The following is a 27,666-nucleotide window of genomic DNA, read 5'->3' as shown; positions in this document are numbered from 1 at the left end:
TATTGGCATTCCTCTCAGTCCCTCAGCACCTTTTCTCTCCTCACCTGCCGATTGGCTAATGTTAATTCCCTGGATACAAATAAGACTGGTGGGATTATCAAACCTTGTCAGCCATGAACTACACAAGCATTTTTTCTCCCTATGAAATACCTCCTCGTTGGACATCAGTTGCTCAGCTCGAGTGCTTGCGCAACATGAATCGAACCCACTTAGGATTCAAACTCATACATGAGCACAAGCACTCGATAATCAAGTTGTCCTACCTAATCGGTTGAGGATGTTGCCATTCACAATGAGTGGTACTAGTTTCAGAATTTTCTACAATAAATAAAGAATAAGTATGTCAATGTAGCAACCTCGTTTTGCTACAAGACAACTTTTCCCTATTTGGGAGTCAGACGCTCAATTTCCCTCACACAAATAATAATTTACCATGACCCACTATGCCAATGACAGTGGTGCCTGTACACAGGTCATGCATTTTTGATCATTTTACCTATTTTGTTGTGGTCGTTATCTTTCATGATTTTCTGGTAGCACTCAAACTGGGCGGTCACAATCTTTTTCCTGGTGACGTCTGTGTCGTGGTAGACATTCACCGGTACGTACTCCTGGGTCTCGTTCACCTCTGGGCTAGCCACAACAAAGATCTACAAGTAAGAGAACCCAGTGCATTACGTAACATAACATCCCACATAGCATTACATGGCATCACACGACAGAATAAATATAGAATATCCAAGGGAACAGTATCAAGTTAATAGCAGAAAATGTATATGTATATGTATATATGTATATATGCCATTTAGCAGACGCTTTTATCCAAAGCGACTTACAGTCATGTGTGCATACAATCATATGAATCATATAAATGCAAATCTTAAGTGGAATTAATAAACATTATTAATTTAATATTTTTGCTAATCACAAAATCAAAAAGGCCTCATTCATATTTGATAGAAGTCATCTTAAGCTCGATTAACTGGACTGTATATAGATTGTCTGTCATCTCCATCATTAGTTTGTCGACTCATTTGGCTGTAAGCAAATAGCTAAACAACACAGTATATTTTTAAAATGTGTCTACACCCAGGGTTGTGTCTGAATTCTATATTTGAACTCAACGTGGGGACCGATTAAAAACGCTCAGTCACCATATCTTCATTTAGGACACAGGAAGAGGCCGTAATGTAGAGCCGAGCGACTCCCTTTAAATCCATGTGAGCTCCATGGAAAATTAAACAAAGTAAATGGTGTACAAAGACATGTCAAATCACCCAATGTGAACCCAAATACCATGGGGCAATGTAAAATTGCAAGTCTTAACAAAATGTCATGCCAAAATAACAAAATTGTGGCTGTTCTATTGCTGAATCATTAGGTGATCACTGGACGCAAAAGCAGGATACACTGCTTTGTATTCAATGATTTGAAGTTTGTCCTGCTCTTTGTTCTACAGATCAGTCCCCCAGAGAGGGATAAATGGATGGGGACAATAGTGACAAGAATCAGTTAACAAGTTAATGCATGTTAACCTACCAGTGTCTGGACCTATATGCCATCATATTGACCCCTTGCCAATCTCACATGCACTTTATTGAATATTCATCAATATAAACGTTCACCTAAGTTATTGAGATTTTCTGCATAGATAATTCACTAGAATTAAAAAGGATACAAACACCATTTTTTTCCCAGCAAATGGTGGCGTTCTATTACTGGGCATGCCTTTTAAAAATGTAAACATACACAGTATCTTATACGGTGTATTAACCCACCAATGAGACAGTCGACATGAAAAGAGCATTTCTCTGCACTTATGTGGCCCTGCGCATATGTGTGCGCGTGCGTTTGTATGTGTGTGTGTGTGTGTGTGTGTGAGGGACAGAGAAAGCGACAGAAACACAGACAGACACAGAGAGAAAGAAAAAGAGAGAGTAAAGAGAGTCAATTCTTACATCAGTGGGAGTGCACAGTAGGAGACAGATGACCATCCAACACCAGCCGAAACCGTCCATCTTATTTTTCGGCATGTCAGACGATTCACTCTTTAATGGCTATCGAGCTGCTAAGAGGAAAAAAGCCCATTAAAATACCGATCCACATTTTCTCACTACAGCAATCAACATCATCCCTCCATCTCCATCCCTCATTCATCACTCATTCCCTCCAATATGAAGATGTACACCCATTTGCTGCGCTCTACCTAAATCCTATGCAATCGATTGAGCGCCTTCATGGGATTATTTCCAACCACGGACATCACATCGGCTCCTTAGTGCAGCTGTGGACTGTGCTGTGCCATCACCAGTATTTATGGCCACAGAGCATGCACATATACTCCAGTTCAGTTCAAATTGGCCAGTGTGGATAGTAGCGAGGTCAACACAATCCCAGAGGATGACCAGAGGAGACTGGGGAAGAGTGAAGAAACACCTGATCTCTAATATGTTCAGATGTTACAGGCTTGGAGGCGTATTTCTTGTACAGCTGCCATTTGCTCCTCTAGTCCTGATCCTGTAGTCCTGATGTATTTGTATATTGTAAATATATAAACAGCTAAATACATTTACTACTCCAAACAATCTTTGAGAAAAGTCTTTATATTGCTCTATTTGTATTTTGAAATTCACATAGATCGTTTTCATGTAAATTACATTTTGAAATTCCCAATGCATACAGTGGACACAATGCTTTGTCAGGTGGATCAGAACACAGAGTCTTGGATGCTATGTCAATCAGTATCTAGAAGCTTTGCCCGGACACTTTGTTTGGACCGGACATCCCACGTACTGCACACATAATGTAAGTGTTTGTAGAATTGGGTCTTGTCAGGACCACGGAATACTACACTGCTCAAAAAAATAAAGGGAACACTTAAACAACACAATGTAACTCCAAGTCAATCACACTTCTGTGAAATCAAACTGTCCACTTAGGAAGCAACACTGATTGACAATAAATGTCACATGCTGTTGTGCAAATGGAATAGACAACAGGTGGAAATTATAGGCAATTAGCAAGACACCCCCAATAAAGGAGTGGTTCTGCAGGTGGGACCACAGACCACTTCTCAGTTCCTATGCTTCCTGGCTGATGTTTTGGTCACTTTTGAATGCTGGTGGTGCTTTCACTCTAGTGGTAGCATGAGACGAAGTCTACAACCCACACAAGTGGCTCAGGTAGTGCAGCTCATCCAGGATGGCACATCAATGCGAGCTGTGGCAAGAAGGTTTGCTGTGTCTGTCAGCGTAGTGTCCAAAGCATGGAGACGCTACCAGGAGACAGTACATCAGGAGACGTGGAGGAGGCCGTAGGAGGGCAACAACCCAGCAGCAGGCCCGCTACCTCCGCCTTTGTGCAAGGAGGAGCAGGAGGAGCACTGCCAGAGCCCTGCAAAATGACCTCCAGCAGGCCACAAATGTGCATGTGTCTGCTCAAACGGTCAGAAACAGACTCCATGAGGGTGGTATGAGGGCCCGATGTCCAACACCATGCAGGACGTTTGGCATTTGCCAGAGAACACCAAGATTGGCAAATTCGCCACTGGCGCCCTGTGCTCTTCACAGATGAAAGCAGGTTCATACTGAGCACGTGACAGACGTGACAGAGTCTGGAGACGCCGTGGAGAAAGTTCTGCTGCCTGCAACATCCTCCAGCATGACCGGTTTGGCCGTGGGTCAGTCATGGTGTGGGGTGGCATTTCTTTGGGGGGCCACACATCCCCCCATGTGCTCGCCAGAGGTAGCCTGACTGCCATTAGGTACCGAGATGAGATCCTCAGACCCCTTGTGAGACCATATGCTGGTGCAGTTGGCCCTGGGTTCTTCCTGGGTTCCTCATAATGCAAGACAATGCTAGACCTCATGTGGCTGGAGTGTGTCAACAGTTCCTGCAAGAGGAAGGCATTGATGCTATAGACTGGCCTGCCCGTTCCCCAGACAAGAATCCAATTGAGCACATCTGGGATATCATGTCTCACTCAATCCACAAACGCCACGTTGCACCACAGACTGTCCAGGAGTTGGCGGATGCTTTAGCCAGGTCTGGGAGGAGATCCCTCAGGAGACCATCCCCCACCTCATCAGTGGCATGCCCAGGCGTTGTAGGGAGGTCATACAGGCACGTGGAGGCCACACACACTACTGAGCCTCAATTTGACTTGTTGTAAGGACATTACATCAAAGTTGGATCAGCCTGTAGTGTGGTTTTCCACTTTAATTTTGAGTGTGACTCCAAATCCAGACCTCCATGGATTGATACATTTGATTTCCATTGATCATTTTTATGTGATTTTGTTGTCAGCACATTCAACTATGTAAAGAAAAAGTATTTAATAAGAATATTTAATTCATTCAGATCTAGGATGTGTTATTTTAGTGTTCCCTTTATTTTTTTGAGCAGTGTATATTAAAAGCTACATGGTAATGCTTCAAGGGTTGCAGCATGGCTGGTGCATAGTTTAAGAGACAAAATTCAAACATTCACATGCCCCTCAGGTCGAACAAATGTGCTTTTCAAAATCAAGGGAAGATGAGGGAATTTCAATCTTAACCAAATGTGGTTGCCAAGAAGAAATGTCTGTACAAACGTCTGCTCTGGATTCAGAGTCTAATGCATAGACCCGAGGGGAGCCCATCTAGCACTTGTAAGCAATAATCCATCCGATTAACAAGACATAGATGTACAGATATGTTTGCAGAGTCAGAGTTCTGCATGATGCATTGGCTGAACCTTGCAGTAATGTTGCTAGCTTTTAGCCGGAACAGACTTTTCTAGTGAGACAGTAGGGAAGAGTGAGCATTCCTGACACACATGCCACCATTGTGTATACAACTGTTATATCACAATATGTTAGCTAAATATGTCTATTTAGCCTCAAGTGCTATGGGAAGGGAGAAGTGCTATACTTGAGTGGCAGGGTTAAATGAGCAGAAATACCCTTAATGGCCTAAAGGAGCAGGACATTTTTATACTTCAAGTTGCATGGCTAATTATATTAAACTGTAATGCAATTGACCCAGGATAATAGGAAATATAACTGGGAGAAAATTGCTGTTTTGTATTCAAGAACTGCTGTTTGTATTCAACAACATCCAGCAAACAATTCAATGTTTTTGTTCACAATACGACAGAGGTTAGCGACCACTACGCATGCTCAATAGACTCGGTGTGCACAGAAAGAAAATCACTTTCATAAAGAATTCCCAACAAAAATATATCCAAGGCCTACTTCCGACTCAAAGCCCAACAAACATGGTCATGGGAAACTTCACTTAATCCTGCGCTGTGCTATCTACTATTCTAGAGACCCTAAATCCAAGCCAGGGGAATGGATGCCCGCCTCCCAAGTCTGCTAGGAATTAAAACGCCATTACACCAGGGAAATGCTGGAACTGGGATTGTAAAAAAAAGTATGGCTAAGTGCAAATTGGAAACAGACAGGAAACTATCAGCTGCACTGTCACACACTAATGGTCCTCTGTGCCAAATCCCCCAGCTGTACTGGAAGGGCTGACTCCAACCTTTTACAAACTGAGACTAAAGCCAAGGATGGATCTGTCCAATGACAATATAAAACATACATTACAGATGTTTTATTTATTTTATTTCACCTTTATTTAACCAGGTAGGCCAATTGAGACAAGGTCTCATTTACAACTGCAACCTGGCCAAGATAAAGCAAAGCAGTGCGACAAAAACAACAACACAGAGTTGTGGAAACGTACAGTCAATAACACAATAGAAAATCTATGTACAGTGTGTGCAAATGTAAAAGAGTAGGGAGGTAAGGCAATAAATAGGCCATAAAGGCTAAATAATTATAATTTAGAATTAACACTGGAGTGATAGATGTGCAGATGATGATGTGCAAGTAGAGATTCTGGGGTGCAAAAGAGCAAGAAGGTAAGTAATAATATGGGGATGAGGTAGTTGGGTGTGCTATCTACAGATTGGCTGTGTACAGGTGATCGGTAAGCTGCTCTGACAGCTGTTGCTTAAAGTGAGAGAGGGAGATATAAGACTCCATCTTCAGTGATTTTTGCAATTCGTTCCAGTCATTGGTAGCAGAGAACTGGATGGAAAGGCAGCCAAAGGAAGTGTTGGCTTTGGGGATGACCAGTGAAATATACCTGCTGGAGCATGTGCTACAGGTGGGTGTTGCTATGGTGACCAGTGAGCTGAGATAATGCAGGGCTTTACCTAGCAAAGACTTGTAGATGACCTGGAGCCAGTGGGTTTGGCGATGAACATGAGGGCCAGCCAACGAGAGCATACATGTCGCAGTGGTGGGTAGTATATGGGGCTTTGGTGACACTGTGATAGACTACATCCAGTTTGCAGAGTAGAGTGTTGGGGGCTATTTTGTAAATGACATCACCGAAGTCAAGGATCTGTAGGATAGTCCGTTTTATGAGGGTTTGTTTGGCAGCATGAGTGAAGGAGGCTTTGTTTTGAAATAGGAAGTCAATTCTAGATTTAATTTGGGATTGGATATGCTTAATGTGAGTCTGGAAGGAGAGATTACAGTCTAACCAGACACCTAGGTATTTGTAGTTGTCCACATATTCTAAGTCAGAACCGTCCAGAGTAGTGATGCCAGTCAGGCGAGAGGATGCAGGCAGCGGACGGTTGAAGCATGCACTTAGTTTTACTAGCATTTAAAAGCAGTTGGAGGCCACGGAAGGAGTGTTGTATGGCGTTGAAGCTCGTTTAGAGGTTTGTTAGCACAGTGTCCAAAGAAGGGCCAGAAGAATGCAAAATGGTGTCTTCTGCATAGAGGTGTATCAGAGAATCACCAGCAGCAAGAGCAACATCATTGACATATCCAGAGAAAAAAGTCGACCCGGGAATTGAACCTTGTGGCACCTCCATAGAGAATGCCAGAGGTCCGGACTACAGGCCCTCCGATTTGACACACTGAACTCTATCTGAGATTACAGAATGCATCCATGTTTAACTTGGATTAGATTCAGATATGCAGTGCTACTTCATGACACATCTCTGAGGGTAAAACTGCCCACTGGGGTATAGACTGAGAGGTTTGCAGAAACATGTTATCTAATCAGCAAACCAGCTTAAGATACCAAGAGTGAAATGCTTAGCTTTATGTTAAAGACTATCTGCAAAAGCCATTTGGATGATTAAATCATTGTTGGACATTCTAAATAAATATTCAGTTGTCGTATGTTTTCAAGATGAATGACCATGACTCAAACAATTCATTTAAAAAAAATGTATTGTTGGGGGGTTTACAGGTACAATATCAACATCAAATCATATTTTCATTTTATATAACATGTACCCGTTAGCAGCCACTCAAAAATAAAACAAAAGTAAGAAATACATACAGAGAAACTATCACATTAATCAAACAGGATTTTGTAATAAGAAATTTGGCATGTAAAGAAAAATAAACAAAAAGAGATAGGCCTACACCCCCAACTCCCCATCCCATTCCCCACGCATCCTACCAACCCGGACTCCAACAATTCTAACAATATATCCCTTCGTAAGACATTCAAAGGACTGTTTGAGACTGAGAAGAGGGATATATCCGGCACCAATTTAGAATGATGCTTTTTAAAGCGTTCATAAATGTGCCATAGCTGTGTCATAATCACCAATGACAAAGATGACATAACCCACTATGTTGAATATGACATAAACATGTGCTTTATAAATGGTGACATGTTGTGCTACAAGATGACATAGGCTTTAAAGTAAGGGTGGGCAACTCCAGTCCTGGAGGGCCTGATTGGTGTCACATGGTTTTCCCCATCCCTAACAAACACAGCTGATTAATCAAATGTTATTCTAAACTGAAGATCATGATTAGGTGATTATTGGAGAGGTGTGTTAGCTGGGACTGAGGCAAAACTGTGACGCCCACCCCTGCTCTAAAGAGAAGTCATGTTAGTCACATTACACCAGGCACCAATTACCCCAATGAAAGTTCCCAACATCAGGAAATTGAAAGTGTCTTTCTTCTGGAACCAAGTTACATGTTCCTCAGTACACAAACACGCACACAACAATATAACAAGCCATACCGTGGGGTGCTGGACCCAGTCAGGTCTTTGACATAACAATATAACAAGCCATACAGCAGGGTGCTGGACCCAGTCAGGTCTTTGACATAACAATATAACAAGCCATACTGCAGGGTGCTGGACCCAGTCAGGTCTTTGACATAACAATATAACAAGCCATACCGTGGGGTGCTGGACCCAGTCAGGTCTTTGACATAACAATATAACAAGCCATACCGTGGGGTGCTGGACCCAGTCAGGTCTTTGACATAACAATATAACAAGCCATACTGCAGGGTGCTGGACCCAGTCAGGTCTTTGACATAACAATATAACAAGCCATACTGCAGGGTGCTGGACCCAGTCAGGTCTTTGACATAACAATATAACAAGCCATACTGCAGGGTGCTGGACCCAGTCAGGTCTTTGACATAACAATATAACAAGCCATACCATGGGGTGCTGGACTCAGTCAGGTCTTTGACATAACAATATAACTAGCCATCTTTGGGAGTCAGGTCTTTGACATAACAATATAACAAGCCATACTGCAGGGTGCTGGACCCAGTCAGGTCTTTGACATAACAATATAACAAGCCATACTGCAGGGTGCTGGACCCAGTCAGGTCTTTGACATAACAATATAACAAGCCATACTGCAGGGTGCTGGACCCAGTCAGGTCTTTGACATAACAATATAACAAGCCATACTGCAGGGTGCTGGACCCAGTCAGGTCTTTGACATAACAATATAACAAGCCATACTGCAGGGTGCTGGACCCAGTCAGGTCTTTGACATAACAATATAACAAGCCATACTGCAGGGTGCTGGACCCAGTCAGGTCTTTGACATAACAATATAACAAGCCATACCATGGGGTGCTGGACCCAGTCAGGTCTTTGACATAACAATATAACAAGCCATACTGCAGGGTGCTGGACCCAGTCAGGTCTTTGACATAACAATATAACAAGCCATACTGCAGGGTGCTGGACCCAGTCAGGTCTTTGACATAACAATATAACAAGCCATACTGCAGGGTGCTGGACCCAGTCAGGTCTTTGACATAACAATATAACAAGCCATACTGCAGGGTGCTGGACCCAGTCAGGTCTTTGACATAACAATATAACAAGCCATACTGCAGGGTGCTGGACCCAGTCAGGTCTTTGACATAACAATATAACAAGCCATACTGCAGGGTGCTGGACCCAGTCAGGTCTTTGACATAACAATATAACAAGCCATACTGCAGGGTGCTGGACCCAGTCAGGTCTTTGACATAACAATATAACAAGCCATACTGCAGGGTGCTGGACCCAGTCAGGTCTTTGACATAACAATATAACAAGCCATACTGCAGGGTGCTGGACCCAGTCAGGTCTTTGACATAACAATATAACAAGCCATACTGCAGGGTGCTGGACCCAGTCAGGTCTTTGACATAACAATATAACAAGCCATACTGCAGGGTGCTGGACCCAGTCAGGTCTTTGACATAACAATATAACAAGCCATACTGCAGGGTGCTGGACCCAGTCAGGTCTTTGACATAACAATATAACAAGCCATACTGCAGGGTGCTGGACCCAGTCAGGTCTTTGACATAACAATATAACAAGCCATACCAGGGTGCTGCTCAGGGACCCAGTCAGGTCTTTGACATAACAATATAACTAGCCATACTGCAGGGTGCTGGACCCAGTCAGGTCTTTGACATAACAATATAACAAGCCATACTGCAGGGTGCTGGACCCAGTCAGGTCTTTGACATAACAATATAACAAGCCATATTGCAGGGTGCTGGACCCAGTCAGGTCTTTGACATAACAATATAACAAGCCATACTGCAGGGTGCTGGACCCAGTCAGGTCTTTGACATAACAATATAACAAGCCATACTGCAGGGTGCTGGACCCAGTCAGGTCTTTGACATAACAATATAACAAGCCATACTGCAGGGTGCTGGACCCAGTCAGGTCTTTGACATAACAATATAACAAGCAGTCAGGTCTTTGACATAACAATATAACAAGCCATACTGCAGGGTGCTGGACCCAGTCAGGTCTTTGACATAACAATATAACAAGCCATACTGCAGGGTGCTGGACCCAGTCAGGTCTTTGACATAACAATATAACAAGCCATACTGCAGGGTGCTGGACCCAGTCAGGTCTTTGACATAACAATATAACAAGCCATACTGCAGGGTGCTGGACCCAGTCAGGTCTTTGACATAACAATATAACAAGCCATACTGCAGGGTGCTGGACCCAGTCAGGTCTTTGACATAACAATATAGGGTGCTGGACCCAGTCAGGTCTTTGACATAACAATATAGCCATGCAGGGTGCTGGACCCAGTCAGGTCTTTGACATAACAATATAACAAGCCATACCGTGGGGTGCTGGACCCAGTCAGGTCTTTGACATAACAATATAACAAGCCATACTGCAGGGTGCTGGACCCAGTCAGGTCTTTGACATAACAATATAACTAGCCATACTGCAGGGTGCTGGACCCAGTCAGGTCTTTGACATAACAATATAACAAGCCATACCGCAGGGTGCTGGACCCAGTCAGGTCTTTGACATAACAATATAACAAGCCATAGCCATACAATATAACAAGCCAGGGTGCTGGACCCAGTCAGGTCTTTGACATAACAATATAACAAGCCATACTGCAGGGTGCTGGACCCAGTCAGGTCTTTGACATAACAATATAACAAGCCATACTGCAGGGTGCTGGACCCAGTCAGGTCTTTGACATAACAATATAACAAGCCATACTGCAGGGTGCTGGACCCAGTCAGGTCTTTGACATAACAATATAACAAGCCATACTGCAGGGTGCTGGACCCAGTCAGGTCTTTGACATAACAATATAACAAGCCATACTGCAGGGTGCTGGACCCAGTCAGGTCTTTGACATAACAATATAACAAGCCATACTGCAGGGTGCTGGACCCAGTCAGGTCTTTGACATAACAATATAACAAGCCATACTGCAGGGTGCTGGACCCAGTCAGGTCTTTGACATAACAATATAACAAGCCATACTGCAGGGTGCTGGACCCAGTCAGGTCTTTGACATAACAATATAACAAGCCATACTGCAGGGTGCTGGACCCAGTCAGGTCTTTGACATAACAATATAACAAGCCATACTGCAGGGTGCTGGACCCAGTCAGGTCTTTGACATAACAATATAACAAGCCATACTGCAGGGTGCTGGACCCAGTCAGGTCTTTGACATAACAATATAACAAGTCCATACAATATAACAAGCCAGGGTGCTGGACCCAGTCAGGTCTTTGACATAACAATATAACAAGCCATACTGCAGGGTGCTGGACCCAGTCAGGTCTTTGACATAACAATATAACAAGCCATACTGCAGGGTGCTGGACCCAGTCAGGTCTTTGACATAACAATATAACAAGCCATACTGCAGGGTGCTGGACCCAGTCAGGTCTTTGACATAACAATATAACAAGCCATACTGCAGGGTGCTGGACCCAGTCAGGTCTTTGACATAACAATATAACAAGCCATACTGCAGGGTGCTGGACCCAGTCAGGTCTTTGACATAACAATATAACAAGCCATACTGCAGGGTGCTGGACCCAGTCAGGTCTTTGACATAACAATATAACAAGCCATACTGCAGGGTGCTGGACCCAGTCAGGTCTTTGACATAACAATATAACAAGCCATACTGCAGGGTGCTGGACCCAGTCAGGTCTTTGACATAACAATATAACAAGCCATACTGCAGGGTGCTGGACCCAGTCAGGTCTTTGACACAACAATATAACAAGCCATCAGGTGCTGGACCCAGTCAGGTCTTTGACATAACAATATAACAAGCCATACTGCAGGGTGCTGGACCCAGTCAGGTCTTTGACATAACAATATAACAAGCCATACCGCAGGGTGCTGGACCCAGTCAGGTCTTTGACATAACAATATAACAAGCCATACTGCAGGGTGCTGGACCCAGTCAGGTCTTTGACATAACAATATAACAAGCCATACTGCAGGGTGCTGGACCCAGTCAGGTCTTTGACATAACAATATAACAAGCCATACCGCAGGGTGCTGGACCCAGTCAGGTCTTTGACAATATAACAAGCCATACCATGAGATGCTGGGTCCAGCCACATTCACTCACTCCACCGCTGAAAGGTCAGCCACAAAATGTTGGCACCATTGTAACAGGTTGTAATCAAGCCCTGGTCTCCAGTATGAGAACAGAAAAGGTATACCTGGTGCGGTAGTCTCAGGTTGGACTACTCCAAATCATCTCGGCTCTGACACACACACGCACGCACACACGCACGCACGCACACGCACGCACACACACACACACACACACACACACACACACACACACACACACACACACACACACACACACACACACACACACACACACACACACACACACACACACACACACACACACACACACACACACACACGCTGCAGGTCCATCAATCCATCTAAGTACCTCTCACACCCTACAGTAATATGTGGATCATGAGAACATTCATAATTCAGCAAACAGTTTTTCACTAATTTATTCACACTTTATGTAGTGTCCTGTAATACTTTGTTTGAATTGAGACACCTTTGGTCATTCATAACACATCCATAAATACTTTATATCACATGACACTGTACTAATTTTAAAGTCAGATATCTTTGGTCATTCATAACACATACAGTACCAGTCAATAGTTTGGACACAACTGCTCATTCCAGGGTTTTTCTTAATGAAAAAAAAAACAATTGTCTACATTGTAGAATAACTATGAAATAAGACATATAGAATCATGCAGTAACCAAAAAAGTATTAAGCAAATATATTATATATATATATATATATTGTATATTTGAGATTCTTAAAAGTAGCCACCCTTTGCCTTGATGACAGCTTTGCACACTCTTGCACACAATTAGGCCCCCCCAAAACATACTGATTTTAAAGGGCCCAACCAATGTTTTCTGGCTGTGCATGATTGCACTTTAGAGTATGTCATCCTGCAGCCCAGCATTTTGGGTCAAGCTGAGGTCAGGTCCAATATTGGCTGGGCACCCATGAGGGAAAGAGGTTGGGCCATCCTAGAAAGGGCTTAGTGTAATGAATGTGTACAATTTATCCAAAGTGACTAATAGTCATGTGTTAACACACCATCCTGGTGTTGCAATGCTCTACCAAGATGCATAACAGGGTTATAAATGCTTTGTGAAGCCTCAATTTAATATGATTTCTAAAGCCTTTATTAAGCGGCACATATGCCACCCTTTATAAAGCACAGGTTTATCTCATATTTGACATAGTGGGATATGTCACACTTGACAATGGTGGTTATATCACACAGTTACTCCACATTTATGAACCCTTTATAGAACATGACATACGGTCACAGATGCATTGTAACACATTGATGTAGCTCTTATGGAGTCTTTATGAAGCATTTATGAGCTGAATGTAATTTGAAGCGGGACCACGCTAGGTTAACCAATTTTTCACATTAGTCTATTTTCTTTATCAGAAATGATTGGTTATGGGTACCTTCAAGTGTTTGTAAAATAGTACTGTTCTCAGACCTTTTATTAATAGATTTTAGTGTATCCATTGCTATGCATAATAAAAATGTTGAAATCCTGATTATTTGACTGTGATATGTGGGTGTCTCACCTAGCTATTTTAAGATGAATGCACTTACTGTAAATCGCTCTGGATTAGAGCATCTGCTAAATGACTAAAATGTTAAATGACTAAAATGTAAATGTTTTACATACAGATCTTATTACACTGTATTAAGTCATTTAAAAAAAACATTTTTTAAATATTGATAAATAATATAGTTATTAATATTCTAGTTATTTGTTACATTTGACTGTGGAAAATCTAGCAGTACTACTTATTTCTCTGAATGTGAGGTGGATATATAGCATTTTGCAAATAAAACATGATTATTTGTGTCTCTGAAATGAAACCATCAAGTGATAAACTGTACATTGTCGAGTGTTAAATGTAACACTGGTCCAGTATCTATACGTGTCCACACTTCTCAGTGTAAAATTAAACACACTTCTTAGTGTAAAGTCTTATTTGCATTTTTCCCAGTGCCTTGACTTTTGAGTGAATTGTAGAGTTACCCCCCATGACTGTATTTGTTAGTAAAAGAGACATGGTTGTTGCATTCGTCAATTTTCAGTCCTGTGTCCTTGATCACCAAGTGTGATCTTAAACTAATATGTCATCTTTAAAATTAAATAACAATATAACAAGTACTTATTTTGGGGGCCTAGTTTTCAGGCATGAAACTCACATTATAATGGCTTGCAAAGTGATGTGTAAATCCTATTAGAATTCAGCCAGAGTGGGGATATCCAACATTTGACATTTTATTCACCCACAACATGCATTCAGAATGACTGCAAGGTTGGAAGGACTAAGATATGAAACTGCCTAAAGCAAGGGTGGGGAACATTTTTGCCATCAAGGGCCATTTGGATATTTATAAATTAATTTGGGGGCCATATTATGCTATTTTCTGCTTTATTCATGTTTTAATGTGACTTTAATCACTGACATTGGTTTTTCAGTTTACATATGACTTGTATGTTTCTTGTCTCCTTGAGTATTTAGAAAAGTGCTAGTCCTATTTAAATAAAAGTTAGTATTGTAAATAATGTTGTTGTTGTTTTTATGATTCATTGTTCAAACTCTAATGCGATGGCTGAAACTGCTTATCCTTGAAGAGGCGTTTGCTGTCAGCTGGCAGTGAAGATGACGCTACTCGCAGCTGGTTTTCCAGGTTTTCCCAGGTTCCAGGTTCTTGAGCAGAATCAAGTTTTTACAAGAGTCCTTTTGGAAAAGAACTGCTCACAGCAGTAGGTCGTCCCGAACACAGATGCACATTTAATTGCATGTCTCATCAGAACAGAAAAAATGCTCATCGCTAAAGTACATTTTGTAGAACTCAAGGAGAGGGAGGTTGTTGTACCTGGCATTGAACTCGTCATTGCTTTGCAGCTCAATGACTTCATGTTGTAGGCCTTCCGGCATATCCGCTGATTCAACAATAAACAGGGTTGCAAATATGTTCAACTCCAGTTGTTTACTTTTCACATCCTTAAACCGCTCACAAAATGCCTTGGCGAGCTTTCCACACTTACCGTCATATTCCAATGTAATTTCAGGCTCTTGTCCTTGCAGAGTAGGAAACTAACCCCTTTCTAGTTGGACTTGCCACAGCTTTAATTTCGCTTCAAATGATGCAATTGCATTCAATTAAATAACTTGGACTGAGACAACTCATTTATTTTTTCACTAATGGAGTTAATCCCTTTTTCGAGACAACCATGGCTGGCGCTCCATCTAAAGTAAGGCCACTTAATTTTTCAAACCGTAGCTCAAATTTGCTCATGGCTGAGACAAGTCTCTCAAACAAATTCTCATCTCTGGTCGTGCAATGCTTGGCTTCCAACGACAGCAATTCCTCCCTTGCGCCAAACTCAGCGGTAATCTCATGCACAAAAATGGCAAATTGGGCCGTATTTGTGATGTCAGTCGTATCATCACATGACAAAGAGGGAAACTCGACATTTCTTGCAGTCCTTCAATGTTTTTTCGATATCTTGTGCCATGCCACTTATCCGCTCCGTGACGGTTCTTCGAGACAAACTGACACTTTGGGAAAAAATATATATATATATTTTCATTTTTTACCCCCTTTTTCACCCCAATTTCATGGTATCCAATTGTTTTAGTAGCTACTATCTTGTCTCATCACTACAACTCCCGTACGGGCTCAGGAGAGACGAAGGTTGAAAGTCATGCGTCCTCCGATACACAATCCAACCTAGCCGCACTGCTTCTTAACACAGAGCGCATCCAAACCGGAAGCCAGCCACACCAATGTGTCGGAGGACCTGGCAACCTTGGTTAGTGTGTACTGCGCCCGGCCCTCCACAGGAGTCGCTGGTGCGCGATGAGACAAGGACATCCCTACCGGCCAAACCCTCCCTAACCCGGACGACGCTAGGCCAATTGTGCGTCGCCCCACGGACCTCCCGGTCGCGGCCGGTTACGACAGAGCCTGGGCGCGAACCCAGAGTCTCTGGTGGCACAGCTGGCTTTGGAACAATTTAACTTTGTCTGGTGCTAGCAACTCTTTTGCAAATTCTCCTTCCAAATGAGGCTTCAGTTTCTTTGCAATAAGCTCGCTCACCACAAAACTTGCATGCATAACACTTTCCCCATCAAAACAAGATTTCGTAAAGGAGGCTTGTTAGGCACCCAAACTCCGCTGAAGAGCAATGACTTTAACCACACATGATGTTGTCCTCGCAAGTCATTTAGTTAAGCATATTTTGAGCTGTAATGACGCTCCAAATTTGCCTTTTTAATTGCTGCAAGTGCATCCCCACAAACTAGGCATACAGGAATGTATATCACTTCGACAAAAAATAAAATAATTTGTCCATTTGTCTTGGAAAACTCAACATCTACTTTTATTTTATTTACTGTAGCCATTTTTCTGACGTACAGGTGCTCGATGATGATGAGGCTTTTGGGGGAGGTGGGTGGGTGGATGTTTTACATTTTATTTTTGAGGAAAAACGACATCTAGAGCTTTTTTTATATAAAAACAATGTTTTATTTATGAATTGGCTCGGGAGCCAGATCAAACAGTCTCGTACGTCCCCCGCCCCTGGCCTAAAGCAACTGGAATAACCTAGTAACAAATGGGATTAGTTTAAAATGTTAAAATGTATATTTGAGTAGCATACAATGAATTAATCAGTCAATGTACATGCAAAAACACTGATATTGAAACAAACTATTTCAGGGGCAAAATGACAGCTTTTTACCTTGTCAGCTTGGGGATTTGATCTAGCAGCCTTTACAGTTACTGGCCCAATGCTCTAACAACTAGGCTACCTGCCACCCCGATGATTGTCAATCTTTTACACAAATGAGTGTTAATTTAACACTTACAGAGATAATGTAACACCTGAATTACAAATAGACACTAGGTAACACTGGCCAAATTACTGTGTAGATGTTAACCTCTTGAAGCTAGAGGGCACTATTTTTATGTTTGGAAAAATAACATTCCCAAAGGAAACAGCCTATTTCTCAGGACCAGATGCTAGAATATGCATATAATTGACAGCTTAGGATAGAAAACACTCTAAAGTTTCCAAAACTGTCAAAATATTGTCTGTGAGTATAACAGAACTGATATTGCAGGCGAAACCCTGAGGAAAATCCAATCAGGAAGTGCCTCTTATTTTGAAACCCTTCTGTTCCTTTGCATGCCTACATTTAAAGGGATATCAACCAGATTCCCTTTTCTCTGACTTCCCTAAGGTGTCAACAGACTTTAGACATAGTTTCAGGCTTTTATTTTGAAAAATGAGCGTGAAAGATCACATTGAGTAAGTGGATAGGTGGGGGCTCTCAGAGTGAGTTTTTGCGCTACAGAGTAAAACCGCAATTGTTCCTCCCACTGTTATTGAAAACCTACACACTCGGTTGATATATTATCGAATATATATTTTAAAACCTACCTGAGGAATGATTCTAAAAAACGTTTGACATGTTTCTGTGGATATTATGAAGACTATTTGGAATTTCCGTCTGCGTTGTCATGACCACTCTTTCCTGTGAATTTCTGAACATAACGCGACAAACAAATGCCGGTATTTTGGGTATAAAAATCATCTTTATGGAACAAAAGGAACATTTGTTGTGTAATTGGGAGTCTCGTGAGCGAAAAAATCTGAAGATCATCAAAGGTAAACGGTTAATTTGATTGCTTTTCTGATTTTTGTGACCAAGCTTCCTGATGCTAAGTGTACATAATGCTATGCTAGGCTATCGATAAACTTACACAAACGCGTGGATTGCTTTCGCTGTAAAGCAGAATTTCAAAATCTGAGACGACAGGTGGATTAACAAAAGGCTAAACTGTGTTTTGCAATATTGCACTTGTGATTTCATGAATATGAATATTTTTAAGTAATATTATTTGACTGTTGCGCTATGCTATTCAGCAGTTGCTGACAAAAATGATCCCGTGACAGGGATGGGTAGCGTCAAGAAGATACATGTCTGTCATAAAAACACACCAATCTCTTTCATAACTTTAAACAATAAAATATAATTTACCAACATTTCTGAAAGTGGATATACAGTATAACATTTTGGAATGAAACTCTTCCAGCACAACTCACAGGAAGAAGTGTCTGTAAAAGTGTTTTTCGAGGACCACCCTGTCCCACCCTGTCCTGTCCTAATACACATAATGCCCCCGTGAATCATGTTGCTATAGACTACAGCTATTATTTACAATGGAAATAGCCACAAAATCCTATGTCTGGGGCCGCACGCTATAAGACAAATGGAGGAACACTTAAAACATGTATTACCTCCTAAGTGACCTACAGTTTATAGAGATCAAGAAGAGAGAACTCCGCTCATCATATAGCTCTGATTTTTGGACAGGACAAGATACCACCAATTACTCATTCAGTAGTGTGAAATGTGCACTGCAGGTAGAATTGTGTTTTAATATAACAAAACAGATATAATTATTTCATCACGTGGAGTAGCCAATCATGCCCTCTCCATCCACTACATTTTTAGCTACAACAGAACGTTTTCTCTTTCTGAACGCAGCCCATGGATAAGCTAAGCAAGTATCAGGTCAGTTATTGATCTATTTGGGTAATACAACTTTTATCGTTGTTTAGACACATCTGTGGAAGGGGAAGACAGTGGGTGGTCTTCTACAAGCCATACATCAGAGGAGGAGGGAGGGAAGAGGTTAGTCACGGGCCTTTGTAACAAGAACAACATTACTTCTTCTACATCTGAATGCCGAGAGAGATCCCTTGGAAATATGAAGAACAGCTGTGAATTCTCGCCTGCCACAACAAGCGAACGAAGGAGCCAGAGAGTGAGCAGTCTTGGCTTATCAACTCCATTGTCCGTTGATGCAGTTGTGCGTTGTAAACATCCTACTGCCCGCACAGGATGTTTGTGCCACCATCCTTCCCAAGTTTCTTTGTATGGCATGTAGAGAAGCAATTTATTTCCCTTTTTAGAGAATTCTGAAACATTGCAGTCTTTTTCTCACAATATGACCTGCTGCGATTACACTTATCGTTCAATAGCACACCAGCTGCAGACCAATCGCAAGGACACAACCGTAAACATTGGACAATGCGATGTTTACATAATTCCCAACACTGTTTAAGAATTCAAATAGCAAAAGGCTACTGAAGCACCTAGATAAGAGCTGTGTGTGTGTGTGTATCTGTAAACAAAAAAAACAGTCCACTGACAAAATATTGAAGTTGCTTATCTTTCTTTGTGGAAGCATGCAGTATTCAGCACTGTGGGTGTATTTTATAATTCACATATTTCAAAAACGACTTCACCATTTACAAGTTTGGACATTGAGTTCAACAACTGTGTAGGGAGGATCCTTGGAGACACAAGGAGGCCGTTGTCCCATTTCTTAAGGTCATTGTTGCAGTCAACATGCAGCTTTAAAACATTATACTAGTGGGAGATGTCACCTGGGAGCCAAGGGAGGACAGTCTGACTTCTGGCTTCTTTTGGGCCTGGAGTAACCCAGATTAAACCTTCCTGGGCCCGAATTCATAAAGCGCCTCAGAGTAGGAGTGTAGATCTAGGATCAGGCCATCCCTGTTCATTCATTATAATCTAAAAGGCATAACTGAACTGAGATCAGCACCGCTACTCTGAGACACTTTATGAATACAGGTCCAGGACAAAACAAAAACACTCATTACAGAAGCTCAATGCAGAATAGATCATCCTCTTTTCCTTCAATGTATTACAAAGACAAGGGACACAAGCATGGACCTTGATGACAAAGTCCCCTCATTTTCCCTGATAGTGTGCAGGTGAATGACGTGTGGCACTCTTTCCTCCACAAGAAACAGCACGCGCCAGGGCAGTTATTCAAGGAAACAGGTGGCTGAGTGCATAGGCATTATCAGCTGTAACCATGAAACACTTTTCTACGGACCCGACATAAGGATTCCAGGTGACGAATGATGTGTTGAATGAATTTGAGTCCAGCTTCATTGAAAGCAGATAATATGCATACTGGGCTGGGTTTATTTGCATATGCACATGCTGGCTTTAAGACCTGCTAACAAACCCTGTGTCATATCAAGGGAATGAATTCGGCGAAACACTGTTCAAAGCCCATTTTTGGCTAGACCCATCTCTATGTTGTAATGAAATATAGTGAACACTATGTCTAGGAGATATGGGACCCTTGGATGGCAAAGGGGGAGCAAATCAATCACCTTTAGTTCCTAGAATGTCTCTTGAAGGGAAATGATCTTTGGTTCCTGGAATGTCTCCGGACGTTTTCAGCATGGTCACATTCCAGGAACGGACCACAGGGGAGGGGGAGACATATGAAACGACTAAATGAGAGCCTGGTGAGTAATATACTGTGTGTATATACATATATATATATATATATATATATATATATATCCATAATGTAATGTCACCTTCCGGAGACACCTGAAACCCCACCTCTTTAAGGAATACCTAGGATAGGATAAAGTAATCCTTCTCACCCCCCCCCCCCTCCCCCCCCTTAAAATATTTAGATGCACTATTGTAAAGTGGCTGTTCCACTGGATGTCATAAGGTGAATGCACCAATTTGTAAGTCGCTCTGGATAAGAGCGTCTGCTAAATGACTTAAATGTAAATGTAATGTAAATGTAATGTCAGTGTAATGTCAGTGGGGAACGTTCAGAGCATTCTTCAGAGGATCTCGTCATGGTATCTCTGAGCATTCAAACGACCATCAATAAAATGCAATTGTAGATTGTAGATATTATAGTTTTGTTCAGTGTATATTGAGACAAATCACAAATAGCAAAATAGAACTCAACTGATTGAACATGAACTGTTTTTCAATATGATTGAAATAGGGCTACAGCCTACTGTTGATATTTTATTGCAGGCATCTCGATTTTCATTTGAAACAACATTTTATACTTCACTTGTTTGTAACATTGGCAACTTTGTATTTGTAGTCAACTGATAAACAGCCAATACAGTAGGTTGCGGCAATACACTAATAGGTTGTAGTCTGTCATAAAACCTTGAAGACGAAGAAGACAGGGCAAGAGAAAACATTCATGTAAATGTAAAGGTCAAAGTAAGCATACGCTGATTAAAACACCTGGCTTTCTGAGCAATCTTTCAAATTATTAAGACATGTAAACCCCTTAACCGGTGTTCCAGCGGGTGTATTTGATCTGTACATGTGCTCGCACCAGCCAAGTGAGCCTCCCTCCTTCGCTTCGAGTGAAACAACTGAATGTATGTGTCCTGGAAGTTGTTTTCACATATAAACTTGAAATGTCCAAACTCAGAATCAAATATGCTTCCCAAAAATGACATGTTCACTGTGGTAAAATTTTCATTTTGATTGTGCCATCAGGTAGCCTGATTTCAGATGTGTCCATGTAAACGGAGTTATGAGGGAAATCGTTCTTCTTGCAAAGCATGTCATTGTTTTAATATAACTATTATATGAATCTGACTATGCACAATAATCACATTTTTGTGTGCATGAAACCACACTCTTTGTTAGGTAGCTTATGTTGTGATAGTGGGGCAGCTGTTATCAACTTCAAGGTGGATGTTGTTGCTGAAAAGTATGTAATAAAAGTATGTAATAAAATATATTTGCAATGGAAAGTAAGATTTGGTTTGTTCATGTCATGGACATGAAATGGTTTTGCTTTTGTATTGGTATGATTTCATGGGGCCTACTGGAGAAAAAGGGCTGCTTATTCTTTAACTTTATTTGATGCTGTTTGTGACTGCTGTCGTATGTCTAGCAGCGTGTCTGCGTTTGACCTAAACGGTCTCCCCTTCAGCGCCATGGAGTGCACAGGTATTACGGTCGCTGTCCTTTCATCACCATGAGCCTGTCACCTTTGATGTGACACTTTTCTTGTTGCTGTTGGTGATAATATGATAAGGGTGTTGGCTACCAAAAACTGTGTAAACAGTGCATTATTTAATGCTGTGTGTCATGATGTCGTGTCCATGCCGGTTCTGTATCTGTGTGCTGCAGCCCTAAGCGCGGCCAGGTCTGTTTGATTCATTCATCATGTCATCAAAAAGTATTCTTCTTCACTAGAGCTAGAATGGTCTGACTAAATAAGCTATAATGTTGGGCGCATTAATTAAGTGATGCTATGTTTTCTGTTATTTCCTAGATTTTTTTCCTAGATCACCTGCAGAGATAGAGCACCTTATGTACTCGCCTATGTTTCTAACTGGTTATAACTAGGTATGACCATGTACAAAATCTCAATTACCTTACATATATGCTTAGTTGCAGTCAAAACAACTCATACAAGTCTATCAATGGCATGAATACTTTGTAGAATTGTCATACAGAAACAAGCGACCCCCTAAATGTGCACATAGTGATGTATTGTATTCTCAGAAAAATAGTTGTTCTACAGGAAATGTTTTATAAATACTATAATTCCTGTATTATCTCCAATATTCCATTCCAACATTTAAGCATCCTGCCATGTGCCCTACCAATCCCATTGTTTCACTAGCAGCAATGCTAAAGCTGGCTGTGGGGTAAGCAAATAAAATTAAACCATATTTTTGGTAATTGTCTCTCAGGATCATTGGATTAATTGCTTTTTGTCAATAAAATGAAGTACATTATATTTAAAATGTTGGATGTAGCACCCTTGGCAGTTGTTTTTTCCACATAAATATGACAAAATGTATATTTACTTCAAAATTCTAAAAATGATACTGACATCAAATGAAGGTGAATCCGCTTTTTAGTATGTTGATTGTATTTGGATTGCACTTGGAAAAAACCTCCACATTATTTAAGGGAACGATTTAGAATTACATTTGACAAAATATGCAAATTAACTGTAATTGTGCTAAAATAACAGTCTGTTTTGACAACAAAGAAAAGTCAGATAACATTATTTGCATGTCTAATGATGTTTTGACATGAAATATGTTGATATTTTGCTATGATTGTTGCTTTTTCCAATGACCCCAGTTGCTAATTCATGTACTGTGTAAAATATGTTGGTAGTATGAGGGTTCATTTCTTCAAGATACCTGACTAATTAATTACAGTCAGGGAACATTGTCTCTGAACATTGTTTCATAACCAACCCAGAAGCAAAGGAGCAAACAAGAAAATGTTCTCAGAACACTCTAGGAACATTCTTGGAACATCATTCTGGTTGTGCAGCAACTCTGTGTTATCAGACCCTATCGGTAATCCCTCCCATATGACCATGGAAGTTCCTGGCCTGTAAGCAGGACATGAGAATGGACAGACCACATCATGTTGACTCGCAGTTCGCCTTGGGCACTACCAGATGTCAAGGAAAACAATAACAAACGCACACAGATGCTAGGGAGGAGCCATTTCACAAATGGACATGCGAGGAACCAAACTTCTTAGGCATGAGTGTTATGTTTACCCACCATAATATAGGAAGGACATGCATCGCATAAACTGGCTAAATTGGCCCACAGAGACATGCAGTATAATTCTGGAGATGAGCGGGAAGCAGACACTTGTGTTGGGGGAAGAAAATATGCTTCATATTGGCACTGCAGGGGGGAGTAGAGGATCTTATGTCAACTTTCCTCTTCACCCAAATGACAAACCCAGATGCAAAGCCTCTGTTTCTTCCCACACCACCTGCAGATGGTTTGCCAACCCTACCAAAGCTTGGAATGCACAGTCAAGATTCTTCCCACCATTGTATTACTCACTAGAGGCTAACTAAGACAAGGCCAGTGAAGGCATTCCCAACATTTGCTGGCAATGAGGAAGTCTCAAGGAGGTATCCCTGCTGCTAAATAACAATTGGACACACAATGGTAAAGCATGCTGTTAGTAAGGCAGCATTTCAAAAACACATCATACTAATGGCCTTGGAAAATATGCAAATTCCGTGTCAAGAGAAACAAGTTAATTTTTTATTTTTTGTATAAACTTGCAAGGGATCTTCGAAGGTTAAAACTACAGAGATGTTGACATTTTGACGAGATTAAAGTGCAAACGTATACAGTACTATGTAATGTACCTTGCAGAAATATCAGGACTGTGCCTAAAGTAAAATGAGGCACAACACAGTCAGGGCCCGGTTTCACAATAGCGATGGAACTTAGGCTTACAAGTGTTTTATTGATGCATCTTTCCTACAACGGCTGTAGATGTAACATGCGTTTCCCCAAACACCAAGCTGACATATCATGAAATTCAACAAAAATATAAACGTAAAGTGTTGGTCCATGTTTCATGAGCTAAAATAAAAGATCCCAGAACTTTTCCATGTTCACCAAAAGCTTATTTCTCTAAAATGTTGTGATCACATTTGTTTACATCCCTGTTAGTGAGCATTTCAAATTTGCCAAGATAATCCATTCACCTGACAGGTGTGGCATATCAAGAAGCTGATTAAACAGCATGACCATTACACAGGTGCACCTTGTGCTGGGGGGGTCAATAAAAGGCCACTCTAAAATGTGTGGTTTTGTCACAAAACACAATGCCGTAGATGTTTCAAGTTTTGAGGGAGTATGCAATTGGCATGCTGACTGCATGAATGTCCACCAGAGCTGTTGTCAGGTAATTTAATGTTCATTTCTCTACCATAAGCCGCCTCCACATCCTGCTTCCTCACCTGCAGGATCTTCTAAAAACTGGCACCTGGACAGCTGATGAAACTGTGGGTTTGCACAAGCGAAGAACTTCTGCACAATCTGTCAGAAACCATCTCAGGAAAGCTCAACTGTGTGCTTGCCATCCTCACCAGGGTCTTGACGTGACTGCAGTTCGTTGTCGTAACCAAATTCAGTAGGCGAATGCTCACCTTCGATAGCCACTGGCACGCTGAAGAAGTGTGCTCTTCACGCATGAATCCCATTTTCAACAGTACCGGGCCGATGGCATACAGTATGGCATATTGTGGGCGAGTGGTTTGCATAGTTCCCCATGGTGGCGGTGTGGGTATGGTATGGGCAGGCATAAGCTACGGACAATGAACACAATTGCATCTTATCGATGGCCGTTAGACTGCTCAGAGATACCGTGACGAGATACTGAGGCCCATTGTCGTGCCATTCATCTGCCGTCATCATCTCATGTATCAGCATGATAATGCACAGCCCCATTGTGCAAGGATCTGAACACAATTCCTAGAAGCTGAAAATGTCCCAGTTCTTCCATGTCCTGCATTCCAGACATGTCACCCATTGAGCATATTTGGGATGCTCTGGATCGACAGCGTGTTCCAATTCCCACCAATATCCAGCAAATTTGTACAGCCATTGAAGAGGAGAGGGACAGCATTCTACAGGCCACAATCAACAGCCTGATCAACTCTATGCGAAGGAGATGTATCACGCTGCATGAGGCAAATGGTGGATTTCCTTATATATGAACTGTAACTCAATAAAATTGTCGACAGTGTATATTGAGACAAATCAGAAATAGCAAAATAGAACTCAATTGATTGAACATGAAATGTATTTCAATATGATTGAAATAGGGCTACAGCCTACTGTTGATATTTTATTGCAGGTATCTCGGTTTTCATTTGAAGCAACATTTTATACGTCACTTATTTGTAACATTGGCAACTTTGTATTTGTCGTCAACGTTATTCTGAAGTTATCGGCGATCACAGAGAGACGGATAAACCGTGTAATTCTATGTTTAGCGGAGATCTTTAATGTATAAAGTGAGGTGGCAGGACAAAAAAAAGTCAGGCGTTAGATTACGAGCGTTTTCAAGGGCAACGTTAATAACGATGGTTTAGGATAAACAGCTCTGAGATTTAGCGACACTCCTACGAAGGTTCTTACAACGTACTTAGCCCTAAGATACTTTTGGGAAACCGGGCCCAGGATAATAAGACAATACAGGTATACAGGTCAGAGTTTGATTTTGCTATAATTAACATCACTATGGCAACTATATATCCTAATGCATCTACTTCTATTCATACTTGAACGTCCAGTTGTACCTCAATTTTGCACTGATATTCTGAGATTTAAAGTTTTAATATCAACTTAAACACGTATTGCCTTGGAGTAGACCGTTTTAAATTACTCATGCAACAACAGTAGTTACTTTCTTAATTAAGAAAAAAACAAGACAGACATTTCTGCCTGAAAACCACTTATCTTCTCACTGCGACTGTGAGCTGCCTACAATGTCATGTCATCCTTGAACAAGGCAATGTGTAATCATCTAATTTGTTTACCAGGCGAATATGAAAAACAAGGGGAAGCTCAAAAGGGAGAAAAACACACACACACACACACACACACACACACACACACACACACACACACACACACACACACACACACACACACACACACACACACACACACACACACACACACACACACACACACACACACACACACACACACACACACACACACACACACACACACACAGGAAAGAATCCGGTTTCAAAGGTTTGCTATGTTGGGCAGCTGGAAAAATATGTGTAAAAATACACAGGTATAAATACAGCAAAGGACGAGTAGCACCATACACAGCACTTGTAGTGTTAATAAAAGTTCAACTCTATATTAGGGGTATGATTTCAATGTAGACTTGAATTACACAATAGGTTAGTTTAAATAGCCTAACCTAGCAAGCATGAGCCTACTTGTTTAATAAGTTAAAGAACCTGAAGCAGTAGCATGTAAGAAAACTAGTTATTTTTCCATCATACTTTCCACTTGGCCAGACCACATTGTAAGGTCAGTTGATGATCAAATGCAGTCAAGTGCATTGGGCAAACATGCACACGCATGTAGTGTTGTGTCTAGTCATTACACTGACATTCATTCCCAAGAGTTTTTTTTTAGGCCAAAAGCCACTGTGGAAAAGTTGTTTGTTTACCTTTATGATCTAATCTCTATATCTGTGGTCTGTTTACTTCCACAAGACATCAATTACATACTGGGCATGTAGCCCTTCATCATGGCTTCCCATGGGATACCATTCCCCAAGTTCCCTATGGGAAATATAAAGTTATTCTATTATAAATAATGGTCAGTGAAAGAAAAGACCCGTGGTGAGTGGACCTCTCAACCCACTGGAAGAGGACCATCCCTTGTCCCTCTGTAGTCTCAGAAGTTCATCATGTCCATCAAAGTGTAACCACGTCACTCCATCCACCCCACTGCCTGAGAGCAGCATACAAAAACCCCATCCGCAGACTAGCATCCCCATTCTACGCCAATAAAATGGGATTCCAAGGGTATGGGGGCTCAGGCTAGACGCTGTCCTTGTTGATCCTAGGACCTACAGATCTAGGGTCATGCTACCCAAATCTTAACCATAGTTATTAGAGGTGGTGAGAGTGGCTGTGAAAACGAATTAGGGCAACCTTACTGGACTGAACTGGTGGGGGCACTTTTAGTAGCCCACCCTATTTATGACGTTTGTTAGGACAGGGGCAGTGTACAACAAAAATAAAGGTCTCAGAGCGCTTATAAGTGA

At 41.5% G+C, this 27,666-nt stretch overlaps 1 protein-coding gene across 4 annotated transcripts in view; it reads right to left on the bottom strand.

Moving 5' to 3' along the window:
• LOC124043816 (calcitonin gene-related peptide type 1 receptor) overlaps nucleotides 1-27,666 on the bottom strand; it is a 54,525-nt gene that overhangs the window by 20,732 nt on the left and 6,127 nt on the right. For 2 of the 4 annotated variants that reach the window (XM_046362810.1, XM_046362830.1), the window contains exons 2-3: nucleotides 1,959-2,068; nucleotides 497-650 (exon numbers count right to left, since the gene is read on the bottom strand). In XM_046362810.1, coding sequence (XP_046218766.1) covers nucleotides 497-650; nucleotides 1,959-2,033 — 229 coding nt within the window. In that variant the 5' untranslated portion in view covers nucleotides 2,034-2,068. The remainder of the gene's footprint in view (nucleotides 1-496; nucleotides 651-1,958; nucleotides 2,069-27,666) is intronic. The other 2 variants (XM_046362819.1, XM_046362840.1) reach the window with 2 other exon arrangements.

The sequence above is a fragment of the Oncorhynchus gorbuscha genome, linkage group LG01 (genome assembly GCF_021184085.1).
Source record: "Oncorhynchus gorbuscha isolate QuinsamMale2020 ecotype Even-year linkage group LG01, OgorEven_v1.0, whole genome shotgun sequence".
In the NCBI taxonomy this organism is placed as follows: Eukaryota; Metazoa; Chordata; class Actinopteri; order Salmoniformes; family Salmonidae; genus Oncorhynchus; species Oncorhynchus gorbuscha.
Note: the sequence above shows the minus strand (reverse complement) of the source record. Positions and strands in the feature narration are given on the sequence as shown.